Genomic DNA, 23,342 nt, shown 5'->3' on the forward strand with positions numbered 1-23,342 from the left:
CCATCCACCAGGCAGCAGGCAATTACAGTTAGAAACCAGATGGTGCAATAGTGATGCATTTAAAAGAGGCAGGTATTTCTCTCAAAGTCAGTCTTGTTCTTGTATTTGTGTGTGATTGATTAATGTGTCTCCCTGCCTGCTTAATGTTGAAATAAGCTTCTCGGATATTCGTCACATGAACTTTAAAACCTGATTCAGTGTCTGCTGTCACAGACATGTCAGCATTAAGGTGGATGTCACAGTCAATAAAGGTTTAATCCACACTATCTGCCAAATTCAAAGGTGTCACACTCACAGGTGGATGTTGATGAGATAAATGGAGATCAGTCAAACACGCATTGATTGATTTGCAGGACTGTAGGATGGATTACCAGGATTCAATTCAATTCAATTTGTATAGCGCCAAATCACAACAACAGTGGCCTCAATGATTTAACGTAAAGTCATTGTGCTAACCTTTATTTCACTGCATGGAAGAAAATGAGTACCTCTGTACTGGTTAAATTCAGCTCCATAGTGAAATACTCACAGCTTGGTGAGCAGTGCTAGGGTTAGCTGTTATTTGTTACTGTCGTACATATGTTTCACCACAGTGTTTAGATTGACAGTTTCCAATTTTGTGTTGTTGGTGGCGTGGCTACAATTTGCTCACTGAACAAAACACACGAACCACTGTTCGAAAAGATCCCCCGAGTGTGAAATCAAACTTCACACAACTAAAGAATACACACAGAGACGTACACAGATCGTGGCTGTACAACCAAGTGGATACAAATTAAATTAATGGCGGTCAAAGTGGGCTTCTCACTCTTTTACTTCAGTGAACGATCTAAATGTTTTCTGCTAGCTGGGTTGTGTGTGTGACAAGTCATTTTTAAAAATAAAAAAAGCCCACCTCCTGATGGGCAGTTGTCTGGAGAATGGACAGTAGATGGTATTTATCTGTCACTGACCTTCGCATTACTCTCCTTCCTTTTTCTTAGCAACTGCTGAGGGAGATGCAGCAGATGGCCAGCCGGCCTTTTGCCACCATCAACGTCGCCTTGGAGACTGAGGAGGAGCCGCCTGACCTCATAGGAGGAAACGTCAAGGTTAGCGCAACCTTTTCCTTAAAGCAATCAACACAGAACCCCAGAGATCTACTTCTCTTGTCTGGGTTGACGGTTACCGCAGGCAGGAAAGTTCCATCTATGTTTGCCCGTGTCACTCATCTGCCCTCAAGTGGGAGCTCAGTCTTGTGTCTTTTGGCTGCTTTTTTGATTATGCTCAGGGAGAGATGTACTGCACGTCATCTGCTTTACGTCAATGTTGGCTCTGAAGAATGTTTTTTTTTTAAGGAGATCTCATTAGTTTTCAGCAAGCCAAGAAGGCCAAATTGAGCTCTCTTATGAAGAAGAGTTTGAAGTGCATTACAGGTCTAGTACATCTAATGAGGGTCAATGCAGTGTGCATTTGCTGGGACAGTGCGAGGGTTGGATGATGTTGAATGTGGGCTGCCAATGAGTAACACAGCACATTATACCAGTTATTTCCAGGTTATGTGGGTAGCCTGTGAATTCTAATGGAAATGAATTGAGTTAACCCAGGAGTTAAATACATGCAGACAAGAATACAGTTCTGCTGATTAAGACAGTACTTACCTCCCACATTGAGATATTCTTCATTTGATTAAAAAAAATTGACACCTTCTCACGCAAAGTGTTTGCAGACATGAAGATAATGAAACAATTAGGGGGTAACAATAAAATCATAATCTTCATCTTAGAAAACACACTTGTTTTAGTGCATCAGTGTGTTTGATGGACAAGCAGAAAATAAAGGTAGCAAGTTTACTCGTTCATATTTGGAGTGCAGCATAAAAACTGGTAAAGATTTCATTCGGGAACTACCTTAAAGGCAGTTTTGAGTACTCTGGCAAGTGACTGCACAGCCGTTTTTTTGCACATGCATGCACTTCAGCCGTGACAGATACCGTCCATTTCAGTTTGATCATCGCTCAGTGGACTTCGGTATAGCGACTTCGGTAGCTCTGTTGCACAGTCTGCGCGATGTGAGATTGCACCAATTTGTGCCTATATGAGACCATTGGTAATGATTCAGTGTTTTTACTGTTACCAAAGGGTTGCATCCTGCTACTTGCACACTCTCAAATAACTCAAAGGGCATATTTCCACTAGTGAGATTCCCGCTGATGCAGACCATCTCCTGTTGCGTGCTACATGTGGGAACCGAATACTTCAGACAGAGTCGTGACTTGATTATCCTGACGGCTTTTTGAGTGGAAACATCCCCGCCACCCCTCCAAACACACACACAACATTCTGAATTATAGGTACGGTGAAAAGAAATCTGTGTAGAGAGAAAGTGCTGAAAGTAGTAGAAGGGTAGATTTAAACATAAAGGTCAAGGTGAGGTAGAGATGGAGGTTTAGAAGACTTCATTATAGAGCGGAGTTTAACATGCCGGCAGTAGAAGTCGGAGTGGATTTAAATGCAGATGCCGAGAATAGATGCAGTAGCAGAAAATATTTAAAAGTAGGAATCGTGCACTTATAGAAATTGCAGTTTAGTATACAACGGCACAGAGCCGCAGGCAGGCATACCTGTGACTGTGCGCTTTGTGATGAATGACCCCTGAATGCAGATGCAGCTCAGAATTATAGGACTGTGCAGCAGGCTAGCTCAGGGCCCCTCGGCTCTGACAGGGTCCATGCATCTCAAGGGGCTTGGATCATGAGCACAAGGTTACTTCTAGCAAAGGCTGCGGGGCCCCTCGGGAAGATCAGCAGCTAATCAAACCCCTGCTTGAACAGAAACTATGCCGCCTCTTCACATCTCTGCTCCTCTGTCCTCACTTCTTCTCTCCTCTTCTCATCTTTCCTTTCCTTTAAATATTCCCTTCCCTACTGCCTCCTTCTTCATCCCTCTTTCTTCTTCTCGCCTTCTTTTAACTTCTTTGTAATTTACCATCTTTTACTGTTTTTTTCTCTTCTATCTTCATTTTATTCATTTTGCTTTCTTTGCTTTATCATTTGCCCTTTCTTTTCATTTTTTTAATGTCCTGTTTTCATCTCTTCTGTTAATCTCGGGCTTTTATTATCTTATTTTGTCTTTCCTTTGTCTGCTCTTCATTGTAATTTCCTTGGTTAGCCTCTTCCACTTTTCTCTGTTTTATGCCCTCTCTCCCCTTTTAATGCATTCTTGCATTTTCTACATTTCGATTTTTTTCCCCTTTACCCAGCAGTGGTTCTCGTCTCTACTTTTACTCTTTTCTTGTTGGCTTCCGTTTGTCGTTTCTCTTCTCATGTCATTTATTCAAATCTATTCAGTATATTTTCCCATTTCTTTATTTATATTGCTTCTTCTGTTCTTGTCTTTCACTTTTTTCTCCATTTTGACTCATTCTGTCCTCTGCTTTGTATCTTTTCTTTTTCTTTTCGTCGCTCTTGTGCCCTGTCTGACATCCTTACTTCACTGTAGTGTTCTCCTCTAATTTACTAGCCCTTAAATGATCCTATCAGCTGTCTAGGATTTTCTATTGGCCTTATCTGTTTTTTCCCCTTTATTGTGTGTGTTTATGTGCATTCTGTGTGCACTCCTGTGTGTCGCTGTGGCGGAGAAAGAAAAGATGCTGCAGAATCAGACTCTTCCTGCTCTGCATTACCTTTTCTTCTTCCTGGTCTTTTTTTTCTTGTTTCTTCTATTCTTCCCAGCCTGCTCTCCTCCTCTCCATCAGGGTAGGAGCAGCCCAGGAGCAGAGATCCAATTTAGATCTTCCTCCTCAGCTTTCTGTGCCTTAACCTGCTCACAGTGAGTGTGCGCTATCCTATCTCCTCCCAGCTCAGATTGAGCGACTCGGAGCAGGTTCTTCCCCTTGTTTCCATGCTGTTTTATCAGGATGCTACAGTTGTGTATTAAGGCCCACAGTCAGAGTATACGGGAGGCCAGGCGCCGCACAGCAAGCTCAAGATCATTAAAGTTGTTTATAGTCACGATGGGAAGTCCAAACTTGCTCCGCCGATGAGATATATTCACTCAGCTCCTGCCAAATGGAGCCTGCGGTCCCAGCATAGCAGGCAGATGATTACCTTTGTGACGCCTTCTGCTCTGCTTTTATTCATAGATACTGTGTGAAGAGAGGAAATCAGGACATGTGAGGCAAAAAAAAGTAGTGTTTGCTATTGGGAGGGAAAAGTATTGTTTTATCTAACGTGTTTATGATATGTCATTCTAAGCTGCAGGTCAGGCGTATTCTACTAATGTTGGTGTCTTTACCTATTAAAACCCTACTAGGAGTAGTGTTTTCTGATCAGAGTGGAGTCTGCCACATTTCAGGCCTGATTATAGGACAAAATGACTGGTTGTGCATCAGAAGTTATTTAACTACCCTTCAAATAACCTGGAATCTAATGGTCATCAACCCACATCTTTGTTGAGATATACTGAGTTATCAATACTTGCCCTTAAAGGTACAGAGAAGGTCGTCACATTCTGTCTTAATGAGGCAAAATCAATCAGCGCAGATCAGTGCTCAGTTATTTTTATTTGCTAGGGTTTGTTTTTTCTTTATGAAAGACAAGATATTCATTGTGTACCTCATTTTTTAGGTCCTTTCTGTATTTCATTGTGAAATGGGAAAAAAAAGGACTTTTCCTCCCAGATTGAATTACAATTACATGCAATTACACATTTTTGATGTCTGAGGTTATATTTCCTGAGGTGTTTTATGTTGTTTTGTCAGTAATCAGTGTTTCTGTTCTGGCACTTATGTAAAAACCAACAAACAGAAATGGGCTGAAAGATGAGGGAGCACTAGAAGAAAAGTATGTGCCTTTTGTTTGTTTTGGCCAGCACATCAGATACCTCAGTTTGTTTGAGCTTGTGTGTGCGTGCGTTTGTATTAAAAATGACAGCCATTGTTCTCTTCCGCTGTCTTTAGTCTTCAAATAAAATTAGCATGCGGTTGGCATTACTGCACATACGCTTCAGTGAAAAAAACCCCTCTAAATTAGACAAGAACTGGACGGAAAATTAGTGGCAACAGATCCTATACTTGCATGTTTTGGTTCAAATTCAAATTTAAACCAAATTTAAACTTGGTTCATGTATGTATGGAGGAGGTCAGCAGCGAGTGTCTACAGCCATCTGTAAAACACAGTGGGGGCTGTATCATGGTTTGGGGCTGCATTTCAGCCGGGGATGCTGGGAATCTTTTTGAGTTATGAATGCTGAAAAAAACCATCCAAATTGGCTCCACCAAGCAATATTTATTTTGCTTGATCTGACTGTAAGTGCAGTAAAAGCATTTTTTGGAACATTATCAGTCACGGATTGTACTTGAACATTTTTGAAGCTCAGCGGGATCAACTTGACAGAGAACCGAACAAAAGGCATCCAAAGTTCAAAGAAGAGCTTTGAATGTCCATCAAGATTGTTTTGTATTTACTCATTTTCATCGTGGTCTAATATTAAAACCAGTTTGGTGATTTGAAAACATGTAAATGTTACATTGGGAACAGGGCAGGTACTTTTAATTAGTATACTTACATGCTTTTTCCATTTATAATTGCATATTTGAATAAATTGCTGCACATATTGCCTATTTGCCCAGCAAAACATAAAGAAATATGTGTGGTTGGAGGCTTTTGCACAGTACTGCACTTATATATAAACTTCTCTGGAGGATTTAGTTCAAATCCATCACCATATGTTGCCATTACAGGGTGCCAAATGATTTTTGGTGGAAAGAAACCAACTCACTAAAAACTCAAAGTTGGCTCAGTGGTGCGGCTGTACCTAGTGAGTCACCACAACAGGGAGACTGGCTTGCTCTTGTTGCTGCTAGGGGAAAACTATCCCCTGGCTGCTGCTAAAGTAGAAACGAATGCAGTGGATGAAAGCGGAGCAGCATGCGGTTGCTTTGTATGCCCACATCAATGTGAACGTATGTGTGTTTTTGTGTGTGTGTGGGCAATTCTTCCTACTGGGCTAATTACTGGAGGTAATTTAACAAAACCTTTTGCCGCTCTGCCTGGCCACTCTAGATAACTCTCCAGAGTGGCGGCTGGTGAGGGAGGTTGAGCAAGGGGGAGCCGGCGGAGTTGGGGGAGAGCGCTTCAACACCATATAACAAAGGCATCTGCTGGGGAATGTTATTAACATGCAGCTTCTGAAGAAGACCACAGAAAAAGACACCTCCTTCGGGGAACATCTTAGGCAAAGACAAAGCACGCTCAAAGAGTTTGAAAGGATGGATAATTGAATTTTTCAAGGTGTTGTTTTTTTGATCCCCCCCCATCCCTTAATTTCTGCATAGGACAAAATAAAATGTATGTTGTGGAAGATAAATTAGGTGTGTTTGCTTGTTTTGGGGTTTTTGGTTTTTCCTGTTTTGTTTTTCTCAAAAATAGAAAGTGAAGCACCTGCCTAGTAGCGTCAAGTTGAAATTGAGGTTGTACACTGGATGCAGTGCTGATGAACACCGCAATTGACAATGCAACAAGGCCTGTTGAAATCAAAATGATCCCATTGTCACATCAGTCTGATAGCGAGTCTCTTCCAATACCACACTTATTCGCAGTGTCTACTCCCTCTTCGGTCTGAATATGAGATACCGGTGTTATAAAATGAGAAACGACACGAAAACAAGTCACAACCTAAGAGCAGCTTGCAGCTGCTGCGGTGGAAATTGGACTTGGACTCTAAGCTGTGAAATTAAAAGCTGCCAGTCTTTTTCTTCTTCTTTTTTTTTTTTTTTTATTTATTTTTACACAGAATACAGATGTGCTCGAGTCATCACGGCGCCACTTATTTTTCAGTTGTAAAAACATTGGATGAGAAATCCATTCTGCCCGAGGCAAAAACAGGCCAGTGGACTGGAGCAAACCCAGCCTAGTTGAAGTGCTTCTGGCAAGGCCAAAATAATTGTTTCATCTTTTCTTGTACCAAGGCATCGAGGAGCAAACTTAGCCAAGTGTGGTATTGCTCTACCTTATGTTGTATTGGTTGTCAGTTGTCGGTATTTTTATTCCCATTTTTTTTAGCAATCCGTGTCAGCAGAATATAATGATGTTCTGGCACCGTGATTTTGAAAATGGGAAGAAATGATCCTTATAGTGAGTGCTTTGTTGTCTTATCTCGTTATTGAGTCATCACTCATTTATCACACAAAGCTGTAAGGGATATTAAGGTTGGTTTTTTTTTTTCTTCTTCTCTTTGTTGCCTTGGGGGAAAATATTGGCTTTTACTTTAATCAAATGAAAAATAGGATGCTTTTATCTGGTTCTCTGCCACCTCTCTTGTGAGTCTTTAATTTTGCTTTTCTAAAGTGCCTTTGGAGCGCTATAGACACCTCTGACTGCGTCCCACAGCAACCTTCACAAAAAGTAAATTAATGTGTAGTTCATTTAAATCTATTTTTTTCATTCTCTGTAAAAACCTTAATTGGATATTTTCTGTTTCTATACAGTATACAGTGTTTGAGGTGCTCCAGAAAATTGATAGTAATCAAAGTCAGACCTGATTTTTATTTATTTATTTCAAAAATCAGAACACTAGCTGACAAGGTCATCATACACATGCATTAAACATGATATCTGTGCTGTGAATTCGTCTGTATTTGCCATTGAAATCCACTCTTAGAGAAGGACTCGTGCTTTTTTTCTATTCTTGCTCAGCCTCTGTTTTCGTGAACTCACTGAAAGGAAAGAGAGAAAGAGCTGTGCCTATAAATAGTGTAATATGTGTAAGGGGAATTCCTTGAAGATAAACTGATTGGTTCATACGTGTCATTTCAGACACAAGTGTCAGAAACTTGACAGCTTGCAGAGTTTAGCAGCCTCGTGTCTCACATGGGATGAAGCGTAGCACACTTACAGTTTCCCCAGTAACCACAGATGTTGGGAGGCAAGACTGTTTAAGAGTTTCGGAAATCATTTTTTCACGTTTAGTGAGGCATTTAGTGCTCGTTTTTGAGAAAAATCCTTTAGTCTTATTAAATGCAAACATATAAAGGGGCTGCGTTATGTGATAGCTGTGGTAGCCCTCAGATGTCAAACACACAGAAAACACCAGTAAACAACAGAAATGGAATAAAACACAAAGACAACGTTAAAGATACACAAAAGATGAATAAAACACAGGGAGTTGGATAAAACACAAAGTACATAAAACAAAAACACTACAGTAGTTTTGGGGAGACAATAGCGTCACTGAACAGCTGTGAAAGTGGCATAAACCAAAACATGCAAAGTATTGCACTGAGACGTGTTTAAAAAAGCAGAGAGAGAGTAAGCGCAGGTCATATGTTTCTATTCATATAATACTACATGTTATATACTACAGTAGACTTTTGTTATTAGCTGTTAACTTGTCACTTCTACAGCTGTTACGTCACATTATCGTCTCCCAAAAAAACTTTGCTTGTCTTTTGTGAGATTTTTCAGCATTTTTACATGTTCTTTTACAACTTGGGGTTGATGTTGAAATGTGACAGTGAGCACCACCGAGGCAAGCGATTTAAAAGACAAACAAATGGCAAAAGCAAGGGAGTGAAAGAGTGTTTTTTTTCCCTTTTTAATAGAGAACATTACATGGAAGAAGGAGCTCTGTCTTCACCGTGATAAGCTGTTGTGAAGTTTTCCCTTGTCTGGGTCAGAGGTCATGAAGGAGACGCTGTGGCACACTATATGGATTGTAAAGCATAAACTCTCTGTGATTTTAGCCTTTTAAAAATATCTTTACAAGAGTGGGGTGGAGGTGAAGAAGGAGGCTGAAGGAGAAGAGAATGCAAAACAAAGCAGTGACCCATCCTATTATCTATGGGCCTCTTTGTCTACATTAGTCAGATTAATTTCTCAAAGCCGTGCCACTGTTACAGTAATTTATTTATTGCGTGTCAGAGTTGAGAAGCAGGCCACAGCTTTAGTGTCTGGAAATTTATTTGCTGCTGCTGGTTCGACTGCAGTGTTTCCAGAGGGTGACACGCCAACACCCCGTCAGTTCTCAGGAAGGGCTTTAATGCTGTGTGTGTATAAATGTGAGAGGAGAAAGTGTTGCGAGCTCTTATATACACACACATTGGTGTTATGCACACGCAGCGCAAAGTGTAAAGCCAGTTTTTCTGTTTAGCCAGTTGTTATATGAACATAGGCTTTGGCTGAATGCATCTTGGAATACTAACTTATTTCTTGCATTAAATGGTGTTATTTTTAGAGGTGCATTTTGCTGGACAAAAATAGTAAAAATGACTGTTAAATGTAAGAGAAAGTTTGCTAGCAGGCCGCCATGTTGGTTTTTGCCCAAAATCTAGGAGCATGGTTTGCATTTGCATGGTTGCACGAGGCCGTAGAAGAGAGATAGGCCCTGTCGATTATCTGTTACGACACCGCCCTAGTGGCCTGTCCATCAAGCGTCCAGTGCTGCGAAGCATTGCGATCTCTTGCGTGCAAGAACCCCGTCTTGGGACATCTCCCATAAGAGGGTACAGCTGTGTGAAAATGTTACGGGAGTGCCAGAGTGTCCTACCCAGTCAAATTGCAGTCATTGCTTTTAGAGAAAAACGGATATGATGGTTTATCCATGCATGAGGCCGACGTGTAAAATCACCAGCACATTTATTGAGTGTCTGGAAGGCATGATGGTATCCACTAAGGCGTACTGTATACAGTGCACATAACTGGGCATAAAATGCCCTTCTCTGTCAGGTTGTACCTGAGCACGGCCAATTGCACAGGCACACCTCCGAAAGCACACGTGCCATAAACAGACAGACACACATGTGTGCGGGCATAAACAAATACAGACTCCCTTCTGTTACAGCACCAGCTGAACTGAATCCCTACTCAGACACACACATACATACAGACACCCAGAGGCATCCAGGTCTTTGTGCCACTTCCCTAGCTACCTGCGAGACAGCCTGTGTATCCTGCTGGTATGAAAGGTAAGCCTCAGAGAGACGGAGCAGAGAATAAATGTGTAAAATGGGTCAGAGCCTGAATATCATTACTGCCCTGCTCCCCATGTGTATACTTACTGTGTGTGTGTGTGTGTGTGTGTGTGTGTGTGTGTGTGTGTGTGTGTGTGTGTGTGTGTGTGTGTGTGTGTGTGTGAGAGAGACAAGCTGTGATGAATTTGTGAGTGAAAAGGCGAAAAGAGTGTGTGCCTAGTGCTGTATGTGCGTGCGTGTGTCACTTTAGCTGCATTCCCACTCGGGGAGTTAAACTCAACTCTCCAGAGTATAAAGACTGCCATGGGAAGGATCTCAACTTGTCTGTTTTGGAAGGTTTTGTGTTTGAGCACATTGAGAGGCAGTGTCAGTAGTGTGTGAAGCCATGCCATGGCCCAATTTTTCTTGTCCGGCTCAGGAATTCAAAACACAAAGCCAGAGAGACACAGGAAGTTATCTGTATGCAGGCAAGATGGTGGCATTCTCCATATCCATATCCTCTGTCGAGGTAAAACTATAAATATTGTACGAGGCTAGCATCAGCAGCAGATCCAGACAGTGTTTACAGGGTGGAGGGGGGGGGGGACTCATCCCCCACATATGGATGAGTCGCTGATAAAAAGGAGATATTGGTATTAGAGAGTCAGGCGTGTCAGACGGCCTGCAGCGACCGGAGCGCACCGCCGACCCAAATCTCCATTCAGGCGTCTTCGCTTGATAGCCACTCATTGCCAACGCTGCACACATGCGGCATTGTCATGAAATTGTGCTCAGTTGGGGATTTTGAAGGTTGGAGGGGTGGGCAATTTGTGCCTGCAGATCAGTAGTTGCATCTCAGCACGGGATAGAAAGGTGGGTTTTTTGTGTTTCTGTGCATGTTGCTGACACAAACAAGAACAGTAACAGTAAAGCCTCTGTTATCCACGGCTTTGAAAATGGTGTGTGTTCACCAGGATTTGAGAGCCTTGTGATGTATACTTTTTTCTTCTTTTCCCATTTTCTTTCCACAGTCCGTCCCAAAACCCATCGCCCTCGAGCCTTGCTTTGGCAACAAAGCCGCCGTGCTCTCCATCTTTGTACGGTTACCCAGGGGCACTGGCGGAATCCCTCCTCCAGGACAGTCTGGTAAGACGCAGCCTTTAAAATCCTTCACTTGTTTTTCTTTCCTGACTTGTTTGTTTGATTGAGCCTCACTTTTTTACATCATCTTTCCTTGATCTGACTTCCTCCCCCCTCTGTTATGTACTGTAGCTTTGGTCTTAGTCGGTCCATGACAATTTTGAGCCTTTCAGTCTTTTTTCAACGTGGTTCACTTCCTCTTTCTTTTGTTATCCAACACTGACTTTATGATCCAGCCTCCAGTGTATACACACACACACACCAGCTTCAGTTTTAAGAAAATGAAACTGGTGATCTTGATTCTTAATCTATAGATTAGTTAAATTTTTATTTAATATTTGTACAGGATAAACCTGCAAAATGCTTCCAAGTTAATGCATTTAATATACATGGATAAAAAATAATTGAGAGCTCACGCATCTATTTTTTTCCCCCAGGCCTATATATTTAAATAAAAAAAAATTAGGATGCAAGGACCAGATTTGGGTTTTGGTGGGAGGTAAAAAAGCACTATCAGCATTTAGAAACAGCACAGTGAGAAGATGACATAAAAATTAGGAATTTAGAGATTTCTTGGTTCCTTTTTCAAAATATAGGAAGGAGAGAATATTTAAATCAAGCGTGCAAACTGATTTGTGACGTGCTATTTGCACTGATATTTAACGCTGGAAAAAAGCATGTATTGCGCCCTGTATTAGCTCACTTGCGGCAGCAAAACCTTCCAGCCACTCTTTAGTTTTTAGCAGTTGGAGAAAGGAGAGAACGGAGGGATCACGATGTGGATTTTGGACCCCATCCTGACAATAATCAGGCCTTGGATGGACGTCAGTCTGGATCAATACCTTTACGTAAAATATTAAATTTAATTACACTCAAATTGAACCATTGTGATTTCAGGACCATGGAGAGCACTCAAGGTTTCACAGTGATCTCATGAGCTGATTTTTAGTGGTGGACCTACTCAAATTCAGCTGCGTGCACTTTGGACCAGTCGCCAGCCTCTCACGGGGCATTCGCACTCTCATTCACACCTATGTGCAATTTAGGATCACCAATTAACCCGACCTCACTAACTGCCTGTTTTTGGACATCAGCTGACTGTGCCTGTGTTTGGAAAACAGCACAACAGTTGTAAATTACTCGCAGAACCAACCACACCTCTGAGTGCTACTTGGGGATTGCGTGATTTTTAGTCTCAGCAAAATCATGCACATCCATCTCGACAGTGGTCTAACATGTTTACAGTAATTACTTCATGTAGCACCATCGTTTTGATGTGGATGTATTCATTTTTAAAAACGCTGCAGCTTGAAAGCAGCAGTGCTATTCCTGGTTTTCCTCAGTTACTGCTCTTCACTCCCTCCTTTTTTCCTCTTCCTGTGGCGAAATGAAGACTGCTTGTTGCTTTCCTACCTTCATCTACTTGGTGTGTTAGGAAGCATACTGCAGCTATATCCATGCAGACTCATTCTGTGCTTGATTCCTCTCTATCCTCTTCTCATCCTCGTTGCTTTAAAGTGCAATCTAGTGTTTTTCCTGTTTCCCTCTGCTCCCTTCTTTCCCTTCCTCCTCCTTTTTTTTGCCCAACTTCTGACTGCACTGAGAATTGAGTCCATTACTTTCTTTCATCCTCTGCTCTGTCACTTGCTGTCTTCTTATTCCCACCCATGCTTCATCTGTTTTCAAGATCCTCTGATAAGACCCAAGTGCTGCTTCCCTTACCTTTTCTTAGTTTTTGTTTCCTGTTCTCTTTCTTTTACTGTCTCAATAATTCAACTCGCCTTTCTTTCAGTATTTTTTTCCTCCTCTGTGTTGTATAGTTCTTTGCCTCCCACAGTTGCAATCCCCAGACCATCAGCATGCCTAAGGCCCTTATTAATTACCACATTGTCCTTTTGTCATAACAAAACTGCCGCGGCTCTCGATGGAGCTTTCCCTCGGGCAGCTTTTGTTGAGACCATGTTAGCCGTGTTCCTCCCATCTCCTCGTGCCCTGGGGGGGGGGGGGGGTCTATACCGTTATAATGCTTTTAACTTGCTCCCCATCCAGCCGTGTTGCTTTCAGATCTTTAAACTGCTTTCAGTTTTTCAGCATCCCAGCCTCACAGCACTCTTTAGCTCATTTCATAGCAACCAAAAGGATATCACCACCACAGATTATCACTGATTTCTATCTTCGGCTCGTTTAGGTGATTTGAGCCATCCTGCTTTTTTTTCTCTTTTTCAACCAATAAGAAACTAGTATTATCTGTATGATTTCTCAGCATGCGACCCCTAGCGCAGCCGTTTTCTCTTTTTTATGCCTTCAGTGTTTACTTGATTGCAATAAATGCGTCTAATATTGGTGATAAATGGAGTTTACTGGTATTTCATGGCTCAGAGAATGTTATTAAATGTTGATGAAGTGTGGTGTAAGTTAATGATTGCCAGCTCTGCACGTTTGTGTACGCGGTTGTGAGTTGGCAGTTGTGTGTTTTGCTTTCCACACATCAGCAGCTTTCCCCACATTACAGTTACTGCATTCAGAGTTAGCCTCATATTGCAAGTGTAGCCTAATTAATGCTGGGTTTTTGAGACTGTTACCAGTGCATACATTTCAGTGTCTTAATTTTTTTCCTTAATTATAAACAATCTCCTCGCCATTTTAACATGGCTTAGCATTTAACTTCTCTCCCTCTAATTTAACTTATATGCATCGATTTCCTTATTTATGGGTCAGTTTCTACTTTAAACTTGATCATTTATCCTCATTCCCAGCTCCACATTTGTATTCTGGGAGGTTAAAAGTGCTAACATCGCAGTTCATCCTCTGTCTTAAAGGTCACACTGTGTTTTTTAGGTTTTTTAAAGTTGTCTTCTGATTGGCTGCCTCTCGCAAAAAAAAGAAAAAGAAAAACAAAGCTCTGTGCTTGAGGTGATCATATTCAGGGGCGCACATGTCGCATGCACACCTGTGGACCACTCATGTGCACCCCTGATCATAGTAGATCGTACCTTGTCTTTTGTGGAGCAGTGTGATTATTTGCACATGTTTGAAACTTTGGACATGTTTTATATGTTATACAAAGTTCACAGGTTGATATGACAGAAAATAAGGAAAAGCGTAATAAAAGTAATTCATGTTTGTAGTTTTATATCTTTTACTTTAACTAAACGAGTCCTCCTGTGTGCGCAGGTTTGGCCGTGGCCAGCGCGCTGGTCGATGTATCTCAGCAGATGTGTGTGGGGTACAAGGAGAAGTCTGGCGGACTGAGGAACCGTAAACAGCAGCCCACAGCACAGCCATCCACCTGCATCTGACTGCATCCCCTGTCCTCTTCTACCATCCCAACACCAAAAGCTCTCCCATCAGCCTCCCCCACCCTCCCCTCGCCTCAGCCCCATCCTTCAGAGACTCCCACCAGCTCCGCTCTGGCAGGGAGAGGTGCATGCTGGGACGCAGGACTTGAACGTTTTGGTGAAGGGGGCCGAGACATCTGGCAGACTGCAGCCTCAGAGGTCTCCCCCTTCCTGTCCTCCTACAGGAACTTTGATGCTTGGAGTCCCCTCGAACTGATCGACAGAAACTAGACACAGAGAGGGGGGAGGGAGGGAGGAAGGAAGGAAGGAAGGGACAGAGCAGGTGCTGACCCCTCCCCTCCCCCTCAGCGAAACATTTTACATTTGTCGACACCACCTCGTTAGTCGAGGCGGCCACGGCTTGCTGCTAGAAGAGATCCTTGTCTCGTAGTTTTTGACAAAACAAAAAACAAAACAAAAAAAATCCAGAGACTTTGCGACCGTCTATGTTCGCATTTTATTTAAGTTATTGTTGTTCTTTCTTTTGTATTGTGTTATTTCAGAGGCAGGAACAAAACTGGACACGCTCAGTTGGACATGCACACACAAAAACGCATAACACACACTTCAGCAAGCCCTTGTACCCATTTGTAGCCCATTGTCACCTGCTGTCATGTTCACAGCTCAGCACTGAGGGCTGTTGTCACTGGAGTCCTGCAAAGTTTGGCCTCCGAGCAAGCTAACAGCATGTTCAGTCTTCCTTTAATGAGGATCCACTGTAGGAGGTTGCCTGTGTAGCCAGAGCCCATTTAAAGAGTGTGTGACATTTCAATCGGCCTATGTGTCTTCTCCCGCTGCCCACTCTTGCGGCCTGTCTGGAGCTTCGTCTCTCTGTCTTTGGCCATTTGGCTGCCGAGCCGTCCGCCGCACAAGGCAAGACCGCTGCAATGCCTCACCCGTGCTGGCCGGCTGGCTGCTGGATCGCCAGTGCAATTGAAACTTTTCCAGCTAATTACTCTTCCAGTTCTAATGAAAGCCAATGGCAGCATGCAAAGCTCACTCACACACAGAGCTAGAAGTAGTGGTGGGGTGGGGGGGGGACCTCTGGCAATTAAAAATTGTCCTCGAAACCATTGTGACACAGGCTTCCTATAGATCACGTGACTCTGACTGAAGTGATTTGGCTGATGTTAGTGACCGCTGCCAGGGCAACTGTTGAGCTCTGAGACTGTTGCCTAAGAAATCCATACCTTCTAATTACTGCTCTCATTTCCCAAAATGCAATGCATCCCTCCTACCCCCGGGATACCAGCATCTCCGCCGCTCTTATTGTGCCATTCGATTGCGATCGTTCCACATCTGTGATCTATCTACAACCGCCCAATTAGCCCATACAGCAGCGACGTCTGTGCCCTTATCGATGCGGCTACAGTGGAGCTGCTAAACCCCAGCGTTTAAATGGTAAAGTGCAGTGTTTTTTTACTTTTGTTAGCAGCCAGAATGCATGAGTCAGTGCCTGTTTCTTTAAGAGCATCGTTTTTTAAAAATGGACTTTTGAATTGGCCTCCATGTCTCTTATGTTGTCGTCTGGTCCCTCAGCTGCTTTTCCCTGCACTTGTCTACAGTCTACATCTAAAATATCGGTCCTGCTTTTAAAGCAGCATTACTTCAAGTGGGAAAATGAGGGAAAATGCAGAATAAAAAATCTCAAGGCAAACACAGAAAAACTGAGATTGGTAGATTAAAACAGAGATGTCACAACTAAAGCATCAAATTTGGGTTTGTGCCATTTTTTGCTTTAGTTTTTCTTTCTTTGTTCAATTTTGCATGTAGCTATATATGTATCTTATTGTTCACATATACAGGATATAAGTTGTACACTGCAGCACTTTTAGGCCTTCGACACATTTGTTGGTGTATCAACCTATAGGAAATATGGTGCGTCTCCTGCAGTCTCGTAAGGTTGTAAACTTCCCGCTCTCTGGGAAGTGCAGCAATAGAACAATTTAATAGTTTGCATTCTACCCTAAAGAGCTCGTTGTGTTTAGTTCCTGGCTCTCACATGTGCGCAGCATACTAGAACTTCACACCGCCTGGTTAAAGGGCACACTTTTAGCACTGGGAAAAGGTCAGAACAGAAAGCATGAACAAAGCTGACATTCTGTAATTATAGAGCGCCGCGTGCGCTTGTGACTCCGCTCGGCGAGCGTCACGGCGCGGAGAAGCGGCTCCGTTCGTGCTCGTGCTTTGAGGAATCAAAGTGCTTCACCTGCAGTCTTTATCAATTTTCCTCTGCTAGAATAAAGGGTTTGTTTTTTTACCCAACATGGGTAGTTTGATGTTTTGTTGGGTTGTTTTTACAGAATAAAATAATATAAATTATTATTATTTATATTAAGCTGAGGCTCTGGATCTTGTAGGGCGTTTTGGTAATAACCAACTATTATTACATGAATGTGATGATCACAAAGAGTCCTTCTGAGTTCCACAGAGTATTTTTATTTAGTACTTTTTCAGTCCCTTTGAAAACACCTACCACCCTGTCTCAGAATGAAGGAGTTCTTTCACCTCCAACCATTTGAAGGTGGAGTTCAGTTCAAGAAACTCTGATAAAACATGCTATGTTGGCCATTGGAAGAAGAAAATTACGCTTTGTGTGAGATTTGGCTTAAAAGTGAGACTTTACAATAACCTGTGAGGCAAAAGTGTGGCAGAGACACGACAGACACGCGGCTCGCAAACTCCAATTAACCGCCATCAAAGGTGGCGATGTGCTCCCAACACTAAAATGCCCGAACGGCACATGAACTACATCTGTCTTTCCTCTGCAGCGTCAGCAGCTCTGAGATCTGCCAGCACCTCTGCGTTTTTGATTTCTCTGCAGGTTAACGTTTTCACTCCGCAGCAGGCCTGTTTCTGTTTAACATAAAACACTAGCTGTTCACGATGCTCAATCGCTTTACTGTACTCTCCAGTGACAAAACCTACAACGGCAGTCGTTTTCATCATTGCAAATATGATTTTGTTGCATTGACTCTCTCCATACGAGTGTGGTGTACAACTGCTTCGACTGTACTGCAGTAATAATTTCATAAAGATTGTTTGTTTTGTTTTCTATAAATGAATGTAAAATCTGTGCAGCCAAGGTAAATCTGTAAACTGTAACTCACCGGGGACGGTTTGTCGCCACTTTCTTTCTTTGGCCGTGGGTGACAGGGCGGTGCAGTGGTTAATGCAGACGGCAGAGGAACTGTGGGATGATGGGTTCAGACCATTAAAGAGCGAGTTGTCACTTTGAAGTTTTTTTTTTTTCCCTTTTTTAAGAAAGACACTGAGCTTGTAAAGAAGATGTGAGCTCTGCATGCCCAGTCAGCCCACTGTGATCTTCTTCTGCTTGATGGTTCAAACGACACGGATCCTGTGTCGGATACTGATGTCTTTGAGATAATGTTGAATGTTTGTGTTTTTGTCTTTAACCTCTGTGCTATGATTGGCTTAAGAAACCCAAACGAGACTAAAGTTTTTCCAGATTTTTGACATGTATATGAAACCTGTTTATCTGTAAACATGTTTGTTGTCAGCAGCCTCACACCGGACTCCTACACAAGTCCCAAGCATTCAGCAATTAGATAAATTTAGAAGTAATATTGCAGTTTCAACATTTATGCAGGGCAGTTCATCCCTGGTCCACCCACACGGCTGTTTTTATTAATTTTGTTTTGCCGATCAGGCATCTTCTCAGGACTGTGTTGGCGTGTACAGACTCAGAGTTGTGCGTTTGCACCTGTTAGGACAGGACTGACTTACAGCTAATGGTAGGGCTGGACAGTATGACCTGATATCTAAAGCATGTCATTACTTTTATCACTTTAATAATAAATGTAACGACATGTTTCATGTATCATTAGAGCACGATGCCTCATTCTTGGTCTTGGCTAATTGCAGTTTGTCGGGTTCATAATTCTGGGCTTGTGGCCCAGACTGTATGCTGTAATTGGATAAATTTGGCCTGTGCACGCATTCAGAGCATATTTAGCTCTACAGAACTTGAAGAGAAGTCCATTCAGCCAACTAATGCTTTAAAGGCCCTACTTAGTGTGCTTCAGCCATGCCGAGCAGCAAACTCATTTGCACTCAGCAGGGTGAAGCCACGCCCAGCTGCAGCTACTGTTGTCCAGTTAGGTCGCCCCATGATAACCTCATCTCCCCCCAATGATGACTGATGGACAAAAAGGTCTTGCTGTTTTCATCTCAGCTACATTGTGGCTACGTCCACACGTATACGGGTATTTTTGAAAACGGAGATTTTCCGTTTTTGTTTTTAAAAAAAAATCCTGTCCACACGTAAATGCAAAATTGAAGGAAAACGCTGCTAGGAACATGCCAAAGCAACAGGTGGCGATAGATTCCTAACCATGTAGAAATGTTGGCCAATCAGAAGTCTAGAAGCCTGGGTGGGAAAGAGTAAACAAAGATGGCGCATAGAAGCAGAACTGAGTCCTATGTGTGTAGGGACAGTAACTGTGTGTGTATATGTTAGTGTTTAAACACTACAGAGAGTAAAATTAACAGTAACAGTATTTTGTCTAAGTCCACCATGGCAGAAATTCATTTCACCGAAACAAAAACGCGGCGCACAGTGTAACCTCAAAATAGGCGCACATCTTTGACGCTGCGTTTTCTCTGTTTTCCTCGTCCGCACATAAATGCAAAAACAAAGTTTTCGAAAATATCCACCCTGGCAGGCGTTTTTAAAAATCTCAGTTTTCAGTGACCGAAAACGCCGTTTACGTGCGGACGAAAGGCGCAAACGCATAGAAAAATCTGTGTTTTCAAAAATATCTGTGTACGTGTGAGCGTAGCCTGTATCTTATAAATGAACAACTAATAACTAATTTTTGAGATTAGCCACTTTTTGTGGTCTTCTGTCTGCATTTAGTCGCCTTTCGTTAGTGTTAAAAGCACCGCCTTGGATTTTTAGTCAGTATTCCTCAGATGCATCACATGTACCTTTGACGGCTTGCAAACATACTGAAGGATTTTACTTTTTCTTTTGCAAAGCCAAATTTTAAAGGTGCAATATGTAGAACACCTTACTCTAGGGTGGCAGTGGGAAGGTCAGTGTTTTTGCATTAGCATTAGCGTTAGCAGCTAGTCTGGATCCTAAGCAGCCTTGTTTTTTTTTTTTTCTTAGCCTGACTTTCTTTAAAACTCACAATGAGGCACAAACAGTGCTCATGTCTGCCGTCTGCTGCTCAAAGTTCCCGGTCCTCAGTGTCCGTATAAAAGAAAAGTTGGTTTTTTTGGGGGGGGTTCTCTGATGCTGTGCCGAGTGCAGACTGGATGCTTTAGTGCAAAGTGCAATTGTGTAAAAGTACGGGTCAGTGTTGGCAGGTTAGCATGCCAAATTCGGTCGATATGTGTGATGCATACACTTCTTTGGAATAATTAAATCTAAACATATTGCACCTTTAAATGTGCTAACCTGCACGGCATGTTTTTGCTCTGATGCATTGCTGCTTTTTTTTCTTTTGTTTTTCCCCAGTGGATTAGCATCAAATCACTGGGACAGATGTGTTTGTGTACAATTTAAAAAAATTGCTGATGCGTAGCATTAATGATAAAAAAAAAAAAAACCCTACAGGGTACCTTTAAACACGGCTCATGATGGAAATCGATTGCGTCCTGCAGTCGATGCTTTACAGAAAGGTTTCCACCTGTAGACCAGTGGGGGTGGAGCTACTCTGGTGTCTGTGCAATCAGGATAAGCTAGCAGTCATTTAAGCGCAAAACTGGAAACTGTACTCAAAAAATGTTATGTATTTGTAGCGGAAAAATTTCAAGTGTAAATACAAAACGTAATCATTCAAATTTGTGCTAAAATAATTTTTGGCAGCAACAGGGAAAATATTTAACCATCCCAGATTAAAACCAGTCAAACATAACCGTCCTTTCAAATTACTAAGAAACATACCTGCACATTCATTTTCTTCCCCTCTTATTTATTTTTGGAGTCACATTTTAATCAAAACCTTTACTTGGAATATAATAGTTTGAATCTATCTGTAAGGCATTTATTGTAAAGCATCTATGGGGGAAAAGGGCCTGCGTTTGCTAATTTAGTCTTGCCATCCTTAAATAGTAAATGATTATACCTCTACAGAGCTGGAAGATGGCCTCAGTGTGCCCTATTTTGTTTGGTGGATTAGTATTAAATATTGCTTGGAGGAAGGTTTTAAAGCTGCAGGAAAGCTGCTTTTTGTTTTCAACCGTCAAACGTGGAATCACTGGCTTTTTTTTCCTCGTTATGTGTTGAGGAATCTGTGCCAGCATGGCATGAGAATATATATATGAAATGCCTTTTTTTTTAAAAAGTCAGAAATCCAGCTCCAGTATGTGTCCTGTGTTTTTTGTAAGACCAAATTGATGCGACAAATCAAAACCTAAGAGCACAATACACTCCGTTTTAACGTCAACGTGGGCAGGCCGAAGCTAAATCTGTTGACTTTCTCCCCTTGGTCTAAACGCGTTAAAGCCCAGCTCTGTTGGTAAACATGAACTTTAGCGTGGGCACTCTGCTGATGCCGCATTACGAGATTCCTGGATCCTAAAGTTCAGATTTTCCAGCCGATTACCTCCCGCTACCATTCGGTGTTACCAGGGTGTGAAGTGCTCCTGAGCAGCTCAAAATATCTGAGAGGGAGTGTGGAAGTTTGCAAAGGGAAACGTTTAAAGCGTGTACACTGTCACTGCCCTGTTTACCTGTCCATTTTTTTTGTTTTTGATTCGAATAGATGGGCAGCTTTCTCTATTTTGCTCTGCTTTCCAGGCCTCAAACTTTACTAGGGTAACACTGAAACTTTACAGTGGCCTTATTTCACTTTATTAATCTCTGTATTCGCTGGTAGAAATGTACAGCAGATACATGTTCATGAAGTCTGTTTAGTAACTGGAAACGTTCCTAATATTCACAAGTAGACACTAGCTGCATTAACCTGTACTTAAAATGCTGTAACACCTAGGTTAAAGCATCTGAATAAGGTCATTGTAAATTCAGGCATTACCCCCTCTAGTTTTTCCTCCTCCTTCCTTTTTGTATAGAGGCATTATATATCTTGAGGAAGTAGGCTGTTAATATGTATAATTTAGCAGTTGCTGTTCTTTTGTAAATAATGAGAAAGTATTGTGAATGATATTTGTTGAATGGTTTAAAAAAAATCATTTATGGCGAACCTCTCTCGGCTTTTAAAAATGTGACTACAGTGCATATTTTGTATGTAAGACAGCAGAGTAGGATGAACAAGCATTACTAGAAGCTGATGACAACTACATGTAAAACTTGAGGATAATAGCTTACTGACCTTGTAATTATTGATGTACATAAAAGAATGACAGAACATTTTTTTTTGTCTATTATTAAATGTGGAAATCCAGCCATTGCTGTTTGTCTCGATAACTACGAATAATTAATTTTGGAAATCTCCTGCAACGCTTATTTGAATGTGCTCGTTCGGTGCCAGAGGGATGGTGCTTCAGACTGTGCACAAATTCGGCTAAGATGTCTTTCAAGTAAGTACACTCAACTTGAAACGATTGTCTTTGATGCTGTAATTCCAAAACAAGCCCCTTTTGCATCCCCTAGAGGATGTAATGTTCGCCTCGCAATGAAAGGAGCCGGTATTGAAAAATTTATGTTTACAGCAGGATGAATTTAAAAGCTGTGGAAAATATGACAAATCAGCTTAGGGATGGATCAGAGTGAAGGCGGGGTTCTTCCTGTGCTGTAAAATTACAAAATTTCATCTCCACTCCCGTTCTAAGTTCTGAAATTTTAAAATACTTTCCTACCTGCTGCTTAATACGGGGTGTGCAACGTTATATGTGAACACACCACAACACTTCTTTTGATTACAGTAGAGCCAACGCACAGCGCTGTTTATATGGAAAACCAAAGGCGGAATATCGACACAAACACCTCGTACCAACTGTCGAGCACGGTGGTGGATGGATGATGATTTGGGTTTGTTTAGCAGCTACAGGTTCTTGGCACCTTGCAGTCATTTTGTCAACAATGAGCTCCTCTGTATACCAGAGTATTCAGACGTGAGGCTATCTGTCTGACAGCTAAAGCTTGGCCCAACCACTATCATGCAATGATCCCAAGCAAAGCAGCAGATCTACAACAGAATGGCTGAAAAAGAAATGAATCAAGTTGTTCAAATGGCCAAAGTCCAGACTTTAATCTGATTGAAGTGCTTTGGCAGGACTGTAGGAGAGCTGTGCATCAACAAAAGTTCACTGTTGTAAACAAAAGTAGGTCAAAATTCCTCTGCAGTGATGCAGGAGTTTGGAAAAGTCATACAGGAAACAATTCAAGGTATCGGTGCAAAAAGATGGTTTTAAAAAATGTATGTTAGTGCTGCGCAATACTGTAAATGTTGGTATTGATCCGATACCAAGTAAACACAGGACCACTGTAGCCAACACAGCTGCTATAACCTAAAGGCGGTTTGTGGGCTTCACTTACTGAAGTTAGAGGATAGAAACAAAGTATCCTACCGTGCTAGTATCGCTCCAGCATTGGTATTGATACTATAGATATTTGAATCGATCCACAGGTTTTCCAATAGTTGGTTCTCAAGTTTGGCTTATGTTTTTAAAATAATAAATAAATAACGACACGGTGTCAAATGTCTCGTGGTGTTTGTTTCACGTTGTCATTTTAAGGTTAATGCTGCCCTGGATTGTAAAATATTCCCCTGTTAGGTGAAAGCTTAGAGTTGACAGGAGGCATGCTTTCTTTTTACCATGACTGTGCGTTGTAAGACAACATATGCTGGTTAACCACAGCAAAATACTTGTCCTGAACAAAAGCAAGCACAATTTTAAATTGAGATGAAGCCAATTTTGTCCTCTTTCACACAGGGTGAGTCTCTTTGAGATAAGACTTCGGGTTTTTGAATGAAATCCCACAGAATACAAAGTGCACTGACCAGA

General features: G+C 41.9%; 1 protein-coding gene across 1 annotated transcript in view; it reads left to right on the plus strand.

The window, feature by feature from the left end:
- atrn (attractin) overlaps positions 1-21,778 on the plus strand; it is a 138,281-nt gene extending 116,503 nt beyond the window's left edge. The window contains exons 27-29 of the mRNA XM_085441610.1: positions 984-1,091; positions 10,959-11,073; positions 14,242-21,778. Of these exons, the coding sequence (XP_085297736.1) occupies positions 984-1,091; positions 10,959-11,073; positions 14,242-14,366 (348 nt within the window). The 3' untranslated portion in view covers positions 14,367-21,778. The remainder of the gene's footprint in view (positions 1-983; positions 1,092-10,958; positions 11,074-14,241) is intronic.
- The last annotated feature ends 1,564 nt before the right edge of the window (positions 21,779-23,342 follow it).

This window comes from Copadichromis virginalis, linkage group LG19, assembly GCF_057382275.1.
Source record: "Copadichromis virginalis isolate Kocher_CV1m ecotype Utaka linkage group LG19, C_Virginalis_male_GT1.1, whole genome shotgun sequence".
Taxonomy (NCBI): domain Eukaryota; kingdom Metazoa; phylum Chordata; class Actinopteri; order Cichliformes; family Cichlidae; genus Copadichromis; species Copadichromis virginalis.